The following is a 16,664-nucleotide window of genomic DNA, read 5'->3' as shown; positions in this document are numbered from 1 at the left end:
GTTTACTTGGTAACTGTCGCACTTAAAACATGTCTGCACTAAGTGCTGTTTGGGATTACTCATTATTTGCCGTGGGCATTGAGTCCAATGGAAAGAGATCAAGGTCCAATCCACTCAACGGAAATATCCATCTCGGAATCCCCAGTAGATGCAAATGGATACTTCAGCTTTGAAGGGAATACCCACTGAATGTGACATCATCATAGGGCTTCTCCCTATGTTTCGATTTAAAGCTTTCGTGACTGCAATGATTCATCTTCTTTGGTTCTTTCGGTAAAGTCACGTAGAATGAGAATAAAATAATAAATTGATAAAATAAAATAACACAATAATATTCTCACGACGTTTCGGCCACAACACAAGCGGCCTTCATCAGGTGAAGGGAGCGAGACTGTCTGGTAGGACAGCGCTGGAGTGAGAGGGCCACGTTCAGATCACGGCTTTTAAGCTGTGTGAGAGGAACAAAGAGCCTTGACGAAGGAATTAGCATAAAATTTAGCATTGAAATGGCTGAATGATTAGCTTGTGACTGGTCACAGAAATAGCTATGTTAAAAGTTAAAGCATACACATCCGCAGAGGCACCCATTGTTAAAAGGAATTAGCATAGAATTTAGCATTGAAATAGCTAAATTAAGGCATACACATCCGCAGAGGCACCCCTTGATAATGGGATTAGCATAGAATTTAGCATTGAAAAGGTTGAGTGATTCGCTTGTAACTGCTACAGAAATAGTTACGTTAAAGTCAGAGCATACACATTCACCGAGGCACTTAGTACAAATCAAACAGGAGAATTTAGCATTGAAATAACTAGGCGAATTTAGCATTGAAATAACTGGGTGATTTGCTAGTGACTGGTCACAGAAATGACTACACATCTGAGCTATTCACAGTACTATATAGTGAACCAATAAAAACTAAAATATAAATTACCTTCATGTTATCAATAAACTCTATATTCTCACACAGCTTAAAAGCCGTGATCTGAACGTGGCTCTCTCACTCCAGCGCTGTCCTACCAGACAGTCTCGCTCCCTTCACCTGATGAAGGCCGCTTGTGTTGTGGCCGAAACGTCATGAGAATATTATTGTGTTATTTTATTTTATCAATTTATTATTTTATTCTCATTCTACGTGACTTTACCAAAAGAACCAAAGAAGACTTCTCCCTATGTGTTTGTTATTTGGCCTCTTCTTCATATGACATCATTACAGTAGCAGAGTTTTTTGTTCTGTGCATTGAACGTTTTTCTTTTGAGTTACAAAGTAAAACCCTCTGCGAAACCAGGCAATTTGGCGAGGAGAGTGTTTGATGAATGAGTGAATGAATGAATGAACTGATCTAAAGCTGACGTGCATTGCTGCTATCGTCTCATTCCAGGGAGTGGGATTATCGACAGGAACCAGGCGGTGATCATGCTGCGGAACCAGCACAGGCGCTCGCAACTCTGGCAGCTGGAAGTCCAGTAGCGGTGCGGCACAACCACGACACGCCTAACACCGCAAAGTCCGGTTTGCCACCGCCAGCTGCTTGTGAAGCCGGCGCGGAGAAAGTCGCGCGGCACTCCGTGTTTGAACGCTTCTTCGAAGACGCCGGAAGTTTTTGGGTGGACGCATCAAAGAAGATATTTTTTTTTGTTGAGTGTGAGAACACGCTATTGAACTTGACACGTGCAATGTGGGTCCGTGTGTCCTTTTTCAGAATTCCAAGCTGAACCCCTCCCCACCCCACCCCACCCCACCCCTGGTCAACTTTGCCAGCTTAACCCTTTACCATTCCCAGACGCCTGCAAGTTGCAGGGTGGTGGGGTGTCCCCTTCACCCGCTGAATCTCGGAGATGCGCAAGCGGTTCGGCTTTAATTTCATTTAGAGAGGCGTAGTAGCGCCGCTGTTTTTTAAGACATTTTTCTGTACTCACCGCGGAGAACCGTAGTGACACGACCGCACTCTGCCGCACACGCCCTGCCGCGTGGCCTTTTTGATTCCGATTCCGTTCGGATTCGATTCCGTCGCGATGACATACGTCATCGTAACGGAATCGGAAGAAAAACCGACGACGCGCACACGCACACGTACGTCATCGGAGCGGGAGGGGGTGAACAGGCAACAAGAAACGTGAGCCATTTTCCTTGCACTCCGCGCGTTGAGTCGTTGCCACATTACCCCACTCATATCTCGTGGGGGGAAATGCGTGAGCGATGACGTGCAAGCATTCGCGACCGCGCGGGAAATTCGAAACCAGTCGTGAGCTGTGGAGAAAAAAAAAACATCTACCAAGTTAAATAAGAGTGATAATCTGGATATGACGTAGGCGTCGAGAAGTGGGGGGGGGGGAGTGTGAATGACACTTGCCTGTGCAGGCGATACTACCCGCGTGATAATGGCAAATGCACTCTGAAAGGTCGCTGAGCTGCACAAATGTCCTCATGGCGTAGCACCGTTTAATGTGGCAACAGCCCGACCGGGTAACCAACTTGTAGGACTTACAGCAAAGACGTGTATTTGTCAATAGGCAAAGCACTTTAAAACCACGCCGAACCTTCTTCTCTCCATTGGCCACGCATGCCTTTGTACGGCAGCCCGGCTGCTGAGCATTAGGGGATTTTGCCAGCTATGATATTCATTTTAAAATCTTCTTCTGCATGGCACTTGAAAAAAGCAGCAACCTGCAATTGTATGTTTAGTGTTGTAAGCCATTCCACTGCAGCATCCGGAGTGAACTATAAACTAAACTATAAACAATTTTTATTTTTCCAGGCAAGGCCCACTGAGCTATATAGCTCTTTATCAGAAACGACCTGGCCACAAACGGTAGCCAACCAAATGGAATGCCGCAGTATTTTTTCGTAATTATCTGAACGGAACGAACCCTCGTGCCCATCCGGCTCTCCATTGGCCATGCACGCCGCAGCCCGATAGCCCAGCAACCGCCAGCCCTCTGCCCTTTCGTGCCCTTTCAAGTAACTTTGGTCGCGCATGGGCAGTCGGGCAGACGGACAACTGAGACGCAGACACGCAGACACGGATGCACTCGCGCGGAGACGCGCAAAGATGCGCAAGAGACATGAGGTTCGCAGTTGTTTTATTTCGGAGGGGTTGGGGCGGGGGGGGGACATGGCTCGATCTGCGGTATATCTGAGTCCAGAGTGTCGTGAGCCATGTTCTGTCGGGCATTTACTGTACCGTTGATTTGGCTTCAAAACCCATGTGACCACTTTGTGACGAGAGGGCGGCATGTTCCTGCTGATTTGGGAGAAATCTTACTGAACCCACGCCAAGGTACAGACCCATGATATATTCTTGATTTACATGTTGTACAGCCCTGTTTTGTTAATCTACTGCCGGATGAGGGACCTTTCCCACGCCATGCAGGTCATATGTATTGTCTTGGCCACACTTCACCATGCTGGTCAGTGCAGTGATGATGGAGCATACAACAGTACAACAGTGGATTTTGGTGGAGCCCTGCAGGAGTCTATAATACCTTTTTCACTGCAGGGTGGTCACCCAAACACTATCCAACTTTAACCCTACTTAGCTTCCGAAATCTGCTGATAATGTCGTCGATGGTACTCAACCCCATTCAAGATATCAACACCAGCTTTAAGACAGTTAAAAATGCGTGCTGCGTGCTAGACCTTTATCCCCGATTCTTTTCAATTGTGATCGCCACTTAAGAGCATTTACAATTCCCAGCAACATGGCTAATGTGCCGGGTACTTACCCAAACGCGAGCAAATAATTGCCGAGTCAATTTCCCCTGGAGCATTAAAAATAAACCAACCGTGCACCCAACGCAAATTCCAATGTAAATGACATCTCGTTGAGTCCTGCCGGCCGGAGCGTCATTGTCGTCGGTAAATTTCACATTTAATCACACCTGGCCGCAATCGCAACGGCTTCGAATAACGCGATGGCATCGAAGCATTCGCGATATCGCCACCGCCACCTTTGTCAATATATCTGTTTGCGGAGCCGGCGGAGATGCGTTCGCTCGTGCGCCCTTTTGTCATCGCGAGCTAATTTGCAGAGGGTAAAAAATTGTTTGTGGCGCACTTTGGAGGGACATCGCTCCTCTGCCAAACACAAAGCAATTTGCCTTTCGCAGTAACTGTATACCCGCGTTGGGAAAAACCAGTTCTACGCGAGAATGAGATGCTGTGCTCTCCTTTACATGTGGACGTGTTGGGCGGGTACACTGGTGCAGCGTAACACATCATTCCTCGTAAAACTATTCGAAAATCTAAATTTGAACTGACATTCATCTTCCGACTGCTTCGTCCTCACGAGATCTAATTTTGACGCTCGCCACCACCCCGCAAGATTTTCTCACCGGGGTTGCAAATCGCCGGGGCAAATAAATAAAATCAACAACCATCACCCAAATATTTGTTTTTGTATACCACGCACCATCGGTGTTACCGCCAATACGTTCATGTACTCTCCAAATCCGTGATGAACTTACAAAAGTCAGAACGCTGGTGAAACTCGATATCCAAGGTGCTCTCAACGTGTTAGCCTCTTCGTGTTTTCAGGCAGTGTCTCTTAATGTGCATTCACCGAGCGAGTCCGTCGCCTTCACGATTTCTCCGCAGGCACCACCGGGCATTTTAAAGAGTGGCTCTGTCGGCTATGGGCAGCATAGAGAGTCCCCCATCATTCGGCAATGGCTCGTGACAATGAAGAGGGACGCCCAAATATATAACGAGTTCTGCACTGAGCAACCCTCCAGGATCGCCCGCGAAACGTTTTATGTTTCTCTTTAACTTTACAGCTGGGTTTTCAGACATCGATATAAACGAAGCTTCATTCTGTAGGAGCACAAGCTAATTTCCAGCATTGCATTATCCCCATGACAGAGAAGCATTCCCGAGAGGATGAAATGAGGTATTTCAAGACGGGCGTGTTATTACATTGGTCAGGATCGCAATGTTTTTTTGTTTTTGTATGAATACAGTACTGTATTTAAGTAATGCATGCAATTATCTGTATATTGTTTTTGCTGTTAGAGAATTTGTTGAATGCTGTATCTGCTGAAATGTGTTATTAAAGAGCATTTGGGGATTTCGCCAACTATGAAATTAATTTTAAAATCTTTTTTTGCGTGGTATTTGAAAAAAGCAGCAGCCTGCAATTGCACGTTTAATGTTGTATGCCATTCCACTGCTGAACTATAAACTAAACTGTAAACTATTTTATGTCACCAGGTAAGGCCCACTGAGCTATATAGCTCTTTATCAGAAGCTACCTGGCCACAAATGATAGCTCAACGAATTGGCTTACCACGTGGATATTGATAGCAGCCAAATACTCTAAACGCGCGTTGTTTCTAAATGTGGAGGCAAAAACCAGGGAGAGAGACTTGCATACTCCAAATATACAGGCGTCGTGGTTGGGATCGTACCCACGACCTGTATAACAGGCAAGGTAGTTAACATCTCGCCACCGCAACACCGAAGTGATAGCTCAATGGAGTCCGTTTTGTCCCACCAGAGCACGTGCGTTGCATTGGGCGGTCACCGGTGATATTCGCCTGGTGGTTTGCACCTCACCGCATTCACGGTTTTGCGAGTCCGTGATCTTCCATTCGTGGATGAAATATCAACAGCGTTAACGTGCAGGTTTTTTTAGTTTTTGTGCGGCCGCTATCCACGTTGGGTTTGCGTGTGTTGAGAACCCATCTCAAGCTTTCACCACACGCTGCTGTGGGAATATTTCAGGAAATCCGATGCGCTATGAAGCTCTTTTGAATTAGCAAAATAAAATAGGTGATATGCCTTCACATTTCTGTCCCTGCACGTAATTTTGTTTAAAGTATATTTTTTTACACATCCCCATCCCATCAGCCACATGGTCTTCTTGGAGTGCATAATTTCAGCAACATTTATTTCGACACAAGCAAACTCTGGACCGGGCTTCAACATTCAGTGGCTCTTCGGCAGAGCCAGGTTTGCTTGAACCAATGCTGGTGACCTGTCCGCTGTTTATAGGCGAGGAACCCTTGCTGTTGGACATGTGTCCCCTAGATTGCTTGTGGTTGAACCAATGCTGCTGAAAGAATGCACTCATATGGCTGTGTGGCTGATGGGATATGGAGATTCTTTCTTCCACCTTTTTAATGTAGAGGTAAAGATGTGTGAAGGAGATATATTGTCTGCTTATTTATTTTGTTGCTAATATTTCCTGCAATGACGCAAACTGTTAGGTGTTGCGGGTAATCTCACGTGGTGTTATTTGCCCTGTAATCTGCTGCCTCGGTTGAGCAAAGTACGATCATGGTCCATGGAATACCTTCATTGTCTCCTTCATGAACACCGATTGTTCTGTGCCCGTTTGATCTCGGGGTAACTTTGATGACTTATGTATACTGGCCCCGGTATTGATCTCTCTTAAGAATATCTGTAAATCGGTTCCCTCTGTGGTAGAGCCACATCCCTGTGTTTGTGTTGTATTTTTGTTGTTGTTGGCATGAGGAGCTGATCAATCAGAGTCCGTTCCAATGTTGTGCCTGGTATAGCGCTTGAGAGAATTGCTGTGCCTGGAAAAGCGCTTGAGAGAATTGCTGTGCCTGGCATAGCGCTTGAGAGAATTGCTGTGCCTGGCATAGCACTTGAGATAATTGCTGCGCCTGGCATAGCGCTTGAGAGAATTGCTGTGCCTGGCATAGCGCTTGAGAGAATTGCTGTGCCTGGCATAGCGCTTGAGAGAATTGCTGTGCCTGGCATAGCGCTTGAGATAATTGCTGTGCCGGGCATAGCGCTTGAGAGAATTGCTGTGCCTGGAAAAGCGTTTGAGAGAATTGCTCTGCTTGGCATAGCGCTTGAGAGAATTGCTGTGCCTGGCATAGCGCTTGAGATAATTGCTGTGCCTGGAAAAGCGCTTGAGAGAATTGCTGTGCCTGGCATAGCGCTTGAGAGAATTCCTGTGCCTGGCAGAGCGCTTGAGAGAATTGCTGTGCCTGGCATAGCGCTTGAGAGAATTGCTGTGCCTGGCATAGCGCTTGAGATAATTGCTGTGCCTGGCAGAGCGCTTGAGAGAATTGCTGTGCCTGGCATAGCGCTTGAGAGAATTGCTGTGCCTGGCATAGCGCTTGAGAGAATTGCTGTGCCTGGCATAGCGCTTGAGATAATTGCTGTGCCTGGCATAGCGCTTGAGAGAATTGCTGTGCCTGGCAGAGCGCTTGAGATAATTGCTGTGCCTGGCATAGCGCTTGAGAGAATTGCTGTGCCTGGCAGAGCGCTTGAGAGAATTGCTGTGCCTGGCAGACCACTTGAGATAATTGCTGTGCCTGGCATAGCGCTTGAGAGAATTGCTGTGCCTGGCAGAGCGCTTGAGAGAATGCCTGTGCCTGGCATAGCGCTTGAGATAATTGCTGTGCCTGGCAGAGCGCTTGAGATAATTATGTGCCTGGCATAGCACTTGAGATAATTGATGTGCCTGGCATAGCGCTTGAGATATTTGCTGTGCCTGGCAGAGCGCTTGAGATAATTGATGTGCCTGGCATAGCGCTTGAGATAATTGCTGTGCCTGGCAGAGCGCTTGAGATAATTGCTGTGCCTGGCAGAGCGCTTGAGATAATTGCTGTGCCTGGCATAGCGCTTGAGAGAATTGCTGTGCCTGGCAGAGCGCTTGAGAGAATTGCCCAACCCAGGAAATCACCACTTGAATTCCAGAGATGTTGCCACTTTTCTTTAATCGACTACCACGTCTTTTTTTCCCTCTCTCTCAGGCTGTAGCGTGGCAAGCCGTCGGAGCGTTAGCAATTACTACGGCCGTTTTGTTTGTCATGGGGTGGAGGTAGCTTTGACAGATACTTTTTTTGTATAAAAAAGTCACAAAAATATAAATAAGCTTTGTGTAAATTCACAAGCTGCTGCATAATTATATTAAATAATGAGGATGTTACATAAAAGTTGTTTTAAATAAATAAGCTGCTTTTTGTGTTTAGTTTGTTGTCCTTCCCGTGCACCTTCTGTTAGCACGGTTGGCTACGTACGGTGCGACGGAAGTTCAACAAACATACATAGGGCATTGCTTTGAAGATGCATTGCATTGCGAATTTCGTAGCAACTTTTTTTATGGACCTGCATGCGTTTAGTGTTAGACTTTTGCCATGCATGTGTTAGTTTTGAAATTGCATTTTTCGATTGTAAGAACCGGTACTGATTATTGCATATACTGCTGTAGCATACGTTCAGATGAGCCACTCGCTGTTCACACTTTTGCTAAAGTCTTAAATACATTCCCCTAAGCACTGTGGATTTTTTTTTATTAAGCGGGTGACACAGAACACTGTGTTTGCAAAATCTTCCATCATTACGTTACATTAATTTGGAGAAACAACACGACATTAACCATCATCATCTGAACAGGATTTTTAGCCAACCTCGCGCGAGTGGAGCTGCTTTTAGTCAGCATAACAATGAAACCCTTTTGCACACGTCACGGCATTTGGGTACTTTGTAAAATGTATATTTGTGGGATTGTGGTATATGTTATATTTTTTACAATATATAATACCCCTCCGTGTGTCTTTCTGCTCGTTTTTTTTATTCTTAACCAATTGTGTTGCATACGTGTTAACGTCATCGTCACTACGATGACGACGATGATGAAATGCAGACACTAAATGACACTAATAGCACAGGGCGTATCAAAAGATCAAAGTACTCTTAGATTAAAACCACCATAGCCATTAGCATGGATACAGTTCATGATTTAACAATAACAATGCTTAAATAAAGTCTCTGCAGCATTACCTCTCCGTCACTGGGGCATTTGTTGGGGACATTATCTTGAGCGATAGCTTATCAGGGTGGGCTCGCTTGTATGGAGATCATTTTCCTATGCAAATGTTTTGCAAAGGCAGACACGATTTAACATCCACACTTTGTACTCAAAGAAATTCCCAACAAAAGAAAAAAAGAGGTGGATATGGGCTCCGATTAATCATCTCTTAAACATGAGTAGTGGATTGAAACTGGATACCGCTGATAGTGAAACAGCTTTTTTGTTATATCGGAAAATAAGCGACGTCATAATTTTTAGTTGGAAACGTTTGAACATCACACTTTTTTTGGTGGCACAGTATGCTCCGTTGCTTCAATCCGTCCCATCGCCCGAGCAGAGTATGCATGTCTTCTCTTGACATGTGGTTACATTTGTGCTCCGAACCTGCTGAAACCGTTTTTTTTTGTCCTTTATTTAAGCGAGCTCCACGGTGATTGCTGCTGACATAACGACCTCTCGCCATTTTACATTCAACGACTGATGACACCTCCACGCACCGTCACGGCCTCTCCGATCCGCTCATTCACATCGTGCTCCACGTGCCGGGAACTCGACTGCACCAGGGGTGACGGATGCTGTGCATGCAGCCGCGCCAACAGGACGGAATGCCCTGGCTACCGGTGGTGAGACAGGCGAGCTCACTCGCCCTGTTTGGGTCTCCCCTAAAGACTCGCCTGCTTCGCCTGCGGGCCTACGCTTCCCCATGTGTGACCAGTGGGACTCTGTGGACTTGGTAGTATTCATATTAAACTTGATTTGGTGCTTTCGTGACTGCAGTAATTACTATTTGGTTCTTTCGGTAAAGTCACGTAGAAGGGAAACAATGAAATAATACATTTTATTGTTTTATATTTTTATTATTTTATTGTTTCCCTTCTACGTGACTTTACCGAAAGAACCAAGAATATAGTTCTCACTGTATTGACCCACTAATAATGAAGGCGATTGTGAACCTCAAGAACCAGTACTCCAGCCACACAGATTATTTTACGTGCTGTGTCATTCAGTGTGTTACAACACATTGGCAATTGTATTGTAAACTAATGCAAATAGAGTGCTAAGAATTACACCATCAGTGCCTGTGGGCCAAATTTATGAGTTTGGGCCAAGGTGTCCATGACAAATGTTGACTGCACCTTGTAAAAATCTACCCGTGCTCACCATGAGCATTGGGCAATGCTTGTACGATAAGTCACTTGTCGACACTACGTATGCCTGTGGTGGAGAATGCTCCTTTAGACAACCTCTGTTAATCTTCCAACAAGAGGTTGCTCACCACCTCTGACCAGAACGCCCGGAACGCGCCCAATCTCATAACGTGTGGCACTCTTAAGCAGGGGGTTACGCCTGGATCGTGTTTGGATGGGCGATCACCACGCTCAGCAACCCACACCGATTAGCACGGTGAAGTATGATTAAACACCCCTCAAGACCCACCACAACGTGGCGAGGCCCTCATCGAGCAGTGGATTAGGCCAAAAAAAAAAAGACCCCACGTGCGTGCAAAATTTTACGAACCCCTAGTTGGGACTCCACCTCGTGCAATCACGGGTAGAGGCGCTCCCGCGTGAGGTGCCTGGCAACAGTTTGTCACCAAAAGAAAAAGCTTGCCTGTTAGACGCGTCTCGTTTATGGCAAGTAAATAGATGGGCCACGCGAAACGTGTTGAGGCGATCAGGTGGCAAAACTGCCAGCGACAAATGTCGTGCTACAAAACGGGTGTTGCATTACCCCCCCGCCACCCCCAAGTGTCTCTCCATGGCAACGGAATGGCAAATATCGTGCTTTATGATTTACTGGCACGTAATTTTAATTCTGTACAATGCATAAACGAACGGCTTCGGCGGGGTGGAGGGGGGAGGGGAGAGATATTTTTGACAGGAGCGTGCCCGCATTGCATCCCTTGCACGAGGGATCCCATGCCAACGGAGCCACGCCACAGCCTACGAATACGCGATGCTGAATGTATCAGGTGAATACGCTTCGGTAGCAATCATAACATTGACCAAACAAGAGTCTGATTACTCTGCAGATATATTCTACCATGACCATTAAATGCTCAAATTGTGATTAGCAGTGCACGTAGGAACACGCTCACGCATAACAACTCGTTTAAAATGCACACACAGTCATTCACATCAAACAGGCGGCATTAAATTGACTGTTGTGCCTACAACAAAAAGTAGTGTGAAGTGAGTATTAATCGTGATACAATTTTTTTAGTTTTGTACTTTGTCAAATACACTGCTGGATTGCTGGAAGAAGACTTTCTCACGTGGTTTCTGTCATAGAGGGTAGATCATACTACACCACACGGGTCAATTGTGAGTTGGTAAAGTGGGGTTCCCAGGACCAGTTCGGATATCACTGTGGCCATTGATGTTAGCCGTAGCCGGGAATTCAACTCAGATATTCAGGTTCATAGTGCAAGTCTACTAACTGCAGTGCCACTCCGCTCCTCACCCCCGTTGTATCGATGTAAATCGGTGTCCCCATGCATTAATGGCCATTGGCTGGTGAACAACTCTGAGTGGTTTTGTCGGTTGAAATTCCTTATTTATTTGGCTGGGATCAGTCACCCCATGTGAATTATGATTATGATCACTATTTAATCACGCAAGGTAAAGTGCTGGCACAGGGCCACGGGTGGCGGAGGGGCCTCCACTCGAGAGAGCCCATCCACGTGGTAATTTGCCTATCTTCCTATGCTCGCCCGATGTCTTGAAACGTGCGAGTGCCCACACTCTGCCCCACTGCACGAGACCTGCCGATCGATTAAACTGCGGGGCCCGAAGCGGAAAATTATTTTGGAGGTCTCCCATGGTTGGGGTTTGGGAGGGGGCACGTGGGGGCAACGTCCCCCCCCCCCCCACTCCTTACTCGACACTTTTATTAATTTATTTTCAGTAGTTTACAATTAAGATTACATTTTAATTCATGATATGCACCCGCGATTCCTAATGTGAGGGACAACGCGAACCCCTGCATCCCCTGAATATAGAAGTCGACCTCCGCCTATGGGGGGGGGGGTCCTCCCCATTTCAATCGAAGAAAATCCATAGCAAATGACAGAAGCCCAACGCGGTGCCGTCGGAGAGAAGCGACGACAGGTTGATGTCTCTCGTGCTGCGCGCTGTTTTGTAATCGCTGCAAAGCGCCTCGGTAAGGGCGCGATACAAATCCCGATGAGATCAACGATGCATTGCGTTCAGAGAAGAGGGCTGAATTGGATTGTTTTGTTTGTTCCACATTATTTAAGTTTCGTTTCTTTTCATTTGATTCCGAGCGGATATTTGACTCATCTCCTTCTCTCGATTAATCCGCAGCCCGTTGTGCTGCTCAGGGCGCTAAGCAATTTGCTTGCATTGCGTATCCAGAGCGACTCCACTGCACGATAGTCTTGGTTGACGAGAGCCGGGAATTTCCCTAATTAAAGTGCGGCACGTCGGCACTGTGAACCTGGGTAACCCGAGTGCTCACGAAGGGTTCCCGGCGTGTCTTATGAGCTTGCACTGTGAGCTATAAATTGTTACAACGCAAAAAGTTGAAGACCTTTAAAAGGATGCTGCACAACTCACACACAAAAAAACAATCGTCAAGTCAAATTTCGATTTAATGAATCGTCAAGTCAATAGTATTCCCCATTCGTGCGAGTGCGATTACAATCTGGTTGCTCCGTGTCCTGTGTTTTTTAAAGGATAGCCTTCTCACCCAAGTAGCTGCTGTCCTGGGCGACAAAAAAAACACAATTGTAAATCTTCCTGAAACAATATGAAAAAAATGCCCTTTGTGTTGTGTCAGTTGCGTGATAGTACGCCAACGCGGCTTCAGATCTCAACGCGATACAGCGGCCGTGGCCTTTGCTGTGCATCAGATTCAAGAGAGGTGCAGAGAACGGCGGACAGATCTTCACAGTCTTCCATTGACTTTGCCAAAGCATTCGACGATGTCCGCTAACCTGTACTTTGGCATCGACAACCGAGTGCAGCGGTGGCTGCCCGTGAACATTTTGCTGACGTTATCCAAAAAATTCACGATCGTTGGTTGCCGTCAAGGTCAGCAGCGTTGGCGTTGCTTCACCCGAAACCATTTCTTCTTCACGAACGCCCGCGTAGCAGGGATGTCTGATGAGACCGCCTCTTTCGTCGTCGCTGCAATGATCGAGGGCGCGAGCGTGAGGTCTGAACGCCGGTATATCGATCCACTCCAGATCCACCGGAGAAAAGTTTTCAACCCAAATAGGCCGTACTAGTTCAACAACGAAGGTAGTTCCAGAGCTCTTGTACGTCTGCTCCCTGGAAGCTCTCTCACACACACACACGAAGAAGATATGCAGCGTGCCACAATAACGGCGTTGTACAATATATTGAGAGGTACGGACTAACAATGAGAAACTTGAAGAAAAAAAACCCGAGATGGTATTGCACTCCGCACCCGGCAAATCCTACATACAGCCCAGGCATCGCCGTTGGCAATGCACAACTCAAGGCTGTTATCGAGTTCTGGCTGCCTTGGCAGCACGCTATGTCACCGATGTTGTTTGAGACAAAGGACCGATGACTGGACCACCAGAACCAGGGCATTATTTTATCTCACTTGAGTATGGAAGCAACAGGGCATGAAACGTCGTGATCAAAACGAAGATAAAAATTGTGCACTGCGGTTGTACTTTCCAACCGAATGTACGATCCATCTCAAACCTGCGATGGACCGCCCACCACGAGTTCAGGTGGCCAAATCAACCGCGCCACGAGGAACTGAAGGAGGGGACCTGCTCACAAGTTGACCAGGGGACTCATTTGTACAGGGTGCTTAAAAAAATGTTTAACACTTCTGAGAATGTGTAACAATGCCACGAGAAATGTGCTGCTGCCTCTGGGCGCTGGAGATCACCTGGAGAAGATTCCAAGCAATGTGTTGACAATGATGGCGAACAAGTGGAGACTCTTTGACTTTTTGAAGCTATTAACATCGCATTTGTTATCATGTTACATTGTGCTATCCGTTCTTTTTCCATTAAAAACGATAGTCCCATGTGAGTGTTAACATTTAAAGCACCCTGTACTTTCCAACCGACTGTACCGGATGTGAGACCATGACCTGTTATTGAAGCCGCATCCAAATCCAGGACGAATTCCGTATGCGTCACCTGGCAACGCACACGACACTAAGAATTAAATGGTAAGGCGACGTTTCCAATCACGGGGTTCTACAACGTGCATCCCAAATCCGCTGTGACGTGAAGTGGCCAGGTGGGTGACAGTACAGCAAATGGGTGGCGAACCCCATCTGACCATTGCCCTATTGGGTGTTACCCCCCCCCCCCCCCCGTAATGTGTGGCAGTGTGTGCACAATGATAAGGCCTGACCCTAACTGCAAGGTTCCCTGGGGTTCGATTGCCTATTCCGGTTCCTTTCCGTGTGGAGCTTGGATATTTACCCCAATTAAACCATCGCAACGATCTACGTGCACTTTTTTTCCTTCCCCCCTCTAAGGTTTCATGTAAAGCCGAGTCCATTGTGGGCCAAGGTACATGTGAACCCGAAAATTACTTCTGCCGTGTGCAGTCTGACATCATTGTCAACTCTAAGATTAGCCTGAGTGGAGATAAATGAGGTATTGCACAGCGGAGGGTCTTTGTGTGTGTGGAGTGAATGTAACAAGTGCACGCGTGCAATGCTGCACCCGCTTTCCATCTGCTCTGAAAACAATTACCCAAAACACGATGTAAATTAATCCCACAAGGTGAAACTGCACACAACAGGATGCAAAAAAAACTGTAATTTGCATAAAGGTTCAGCACCATCAAGCTGCAGTTCAAATTCCAGTTGGAGGTTGCACCATTGTCTCTCCCCCCACCGCTCAAGAGAATACGTGACCCTTTGTGGGACGACAGAAACAGTTAGACATATCTCTGTAATGGGAATGTTGAATTTCCACCATCGGCTCAGCTCCATAAACCCGGGTTGCAAACTCTTCCACATTCTAAACCAAGGTATATTTCTGAGTCAGCCTATGCATATCGGAACCGTGCGGTTAACTGCAATGAATTTCAACACTGCCACCAGATCTCGCTACAAGCGCAGGCGCCATTTCCGGCACCGTCCGGGTTAAACCCGGTCAGGTGGCAATCCTGCCACGAGCGGCCACGACCCCTGTGTCGCACGAGGGTTTACCACCCTCTGAGGCCAAAGTAAACCTGGACGTCTCGTGCGACGAAGGCTACCTCCCAATCTTCGGCAGGCGGCTGCGCACGCCTGCAATCCGGCACTGTGGTGGCAAGGGGTTAGCGGATCACAGAAATGCTATGAAACTCCCCGTGCGTGTCGAGAAGGTGCCATACCCCCTGGCTTGCCCCCCCCCCCCTCCTCAAATGTGTGGGTTATGTCTGGGGGGCTCCGGTTTCCTCCCACGTGTAAAACACTCGTGAATTGGTCGATGACACCTTGACATATGGAGGACTTGCGGAGCTTGTGGGGGAATTTGGTTCCGGCTCACCGGATTCGCTGCCTTCGCGACTTGCCCACTCGCCTGCGGTTCCTCGTTCCACTGAGTCGTTCCCTTGGTAGTCTGTGGGGGGGTGAACTAAGCACAAAAAGCAGTCCTAAAGAAATGAGCTTTCAATCTAGATTATTTAAAAGTGCAGAACTCCCAGTGGCTTCAAGAAACCACTGCTGCCCCCACCTCCCCCCACCCCGAGCATCAATGGCCATTACCTTCCAAGTGCCATGAACCTTTGGAATTATCATCGGGCAATATCTTTGCTTTGTGACCCCGAGTCCATGGAGGAAGTGGCAACGTTCAAATTACGGGCAGCATGAAGTCGTTGTCTCCACGAGATTGCTGCTGCTGCTCACATTCCACAGCCTGCGGTGGCGAGATGTTAACTACCTCGCCTGGTATACAGAAGGTCGTGGGTTCAATCCCGACCCTGATGCCTGTATGTTTGGAGTTTGCGTGTTCCCCCCGTGGTAGCGTGCATTTTTACGTGGGTCAGACGGTTTTTCCCTCCACATTTAGAAACATGTTTTTAGAGTATTTGGCTGCGATAAATGTCCACGTGTTAAGCCACCTTATTGGGCTATAATTTGTGGCCAGGTCGCTTCTGCAAAAGAGCAATACAGCTCAGTTGGGCCTAAACTGGTAAAATAAAAACAATTATAGTTTATTTATTTTTTAGATGATGAAGCTGATTCAACTCCAAACAAGGAGATGTGAAACTGCAGCCTTCTGCTTGAGAGACGACGCTTTTCCACGGTGGCCAGCCAAGAGTCAAACGTTATCAACCCGCTCCGCATCAACCATCAGGGTTTATATGCTGTGAGCGTGCTCTATAAATTCGACGGTAAAATAGAACACGTTTAATTTACGAGCATCAAACTTTATACGAGTTCCCGTCTCATTTTTCTACATTGGTGATTATCAGATGACACCATTACTCCGATATTTTTTATTGCAGCATTATCCCAAATGTTGATCCAGGTTTTCTAAAATGTGCACATACTCAAATATTCAATAGCTACACAATATAGGGGTTTTTTTCACCCCAAAAAAACCCTACAGTGAGGGAAAAAAGTGTTTGATCCCCTGCTGATTTTGTACGTTTGCCCACTGACAAAGAAATGATCAGTCTATAATTTTAATGGTAGGTTTATTTGAACAGTGAGAGACAGAATAACAACAACAAAATCCAGAAAAACGCATGTCAAAAATGTTATAAATTGATTTGCATTTTAATGAGGGAAATAAGTATTTGACCCCTCTGCAAAACATGATTTAGTACTTGGTGGCAAAACCCTTGTTGGCAATCACAGAGGTCAGACGTTTCTTGTAGTTGGCCACCAGGTTTGCACATATCTCAGGAGGGATT

The 16,664-nt window shown here is 46.7% G+C and overlaps 1 protein-coding gene and 1 long non-coding RNA gene across 3 annotated transcripts in view; one reads left to right on the top strand and one right to left on the bottom strand.

Annotated features, from left to right (window-relative positions):
* LOC116953008 (uncharacterized) overlaps nucleotides 1–8,532 on the top strand; it is a 97,152-nt gene extending 88,620 nt beyond the window's left edge. For both annotated transcript variants that reach the window (XM_032972817.2, XM_032972818.2), the window contains exon 22: nucleotides 1,384–8,532. In XM_032972817.2, coding sequence (XP_032828708.1) covers nucleotides 1,384–1,472 — 89 coding nt within the window. In that variant the 3' untranslated portion in view covers nucleotides 1,473–8,532. The remainder of the gene's footprint in view (nucleotides 1–1,383) is intronic.
* Nucleotides 8,533–12,388: 3,856 nt separating this feature from the next.
* Nucleotides 12,389–16,455, bottom strand: LOC142931115 (uncharacterized). Its single transcript, XR_012947128.1, has 2 exons — nucleotides 15,293–16,455; nucleotides 12,389–13,942 (listed from the first exon to the last, which is right to left on the bottom strand). It is a non-coding gene; the product is annotated as an uncharacterized LOC142931115 (long non-coding RNA).
* Nucleotides 16,456–16,664: the final 209 nt, after the last annotated feature.

This window comes from Petromyzon marinus, chromosome 49 (genome assembly GCF_048934315.1).
Source record: "Petromyzon marinus isolate PM22_M1 ecotype Great Lakes invasive population chromosome 49, UKy_Petmar_22M1.pri1.0, whole genome shotgun sequence".
NCBI lineage: Eukaryota > Metazoa > Chordata > Hyperoartia > Petromyzontiformes > Petromyzontidae > Petromyzon > Petromyzon marinus.
This window is presented reverse-complemented; position numbering and strand designations above follow the sequence as displayed.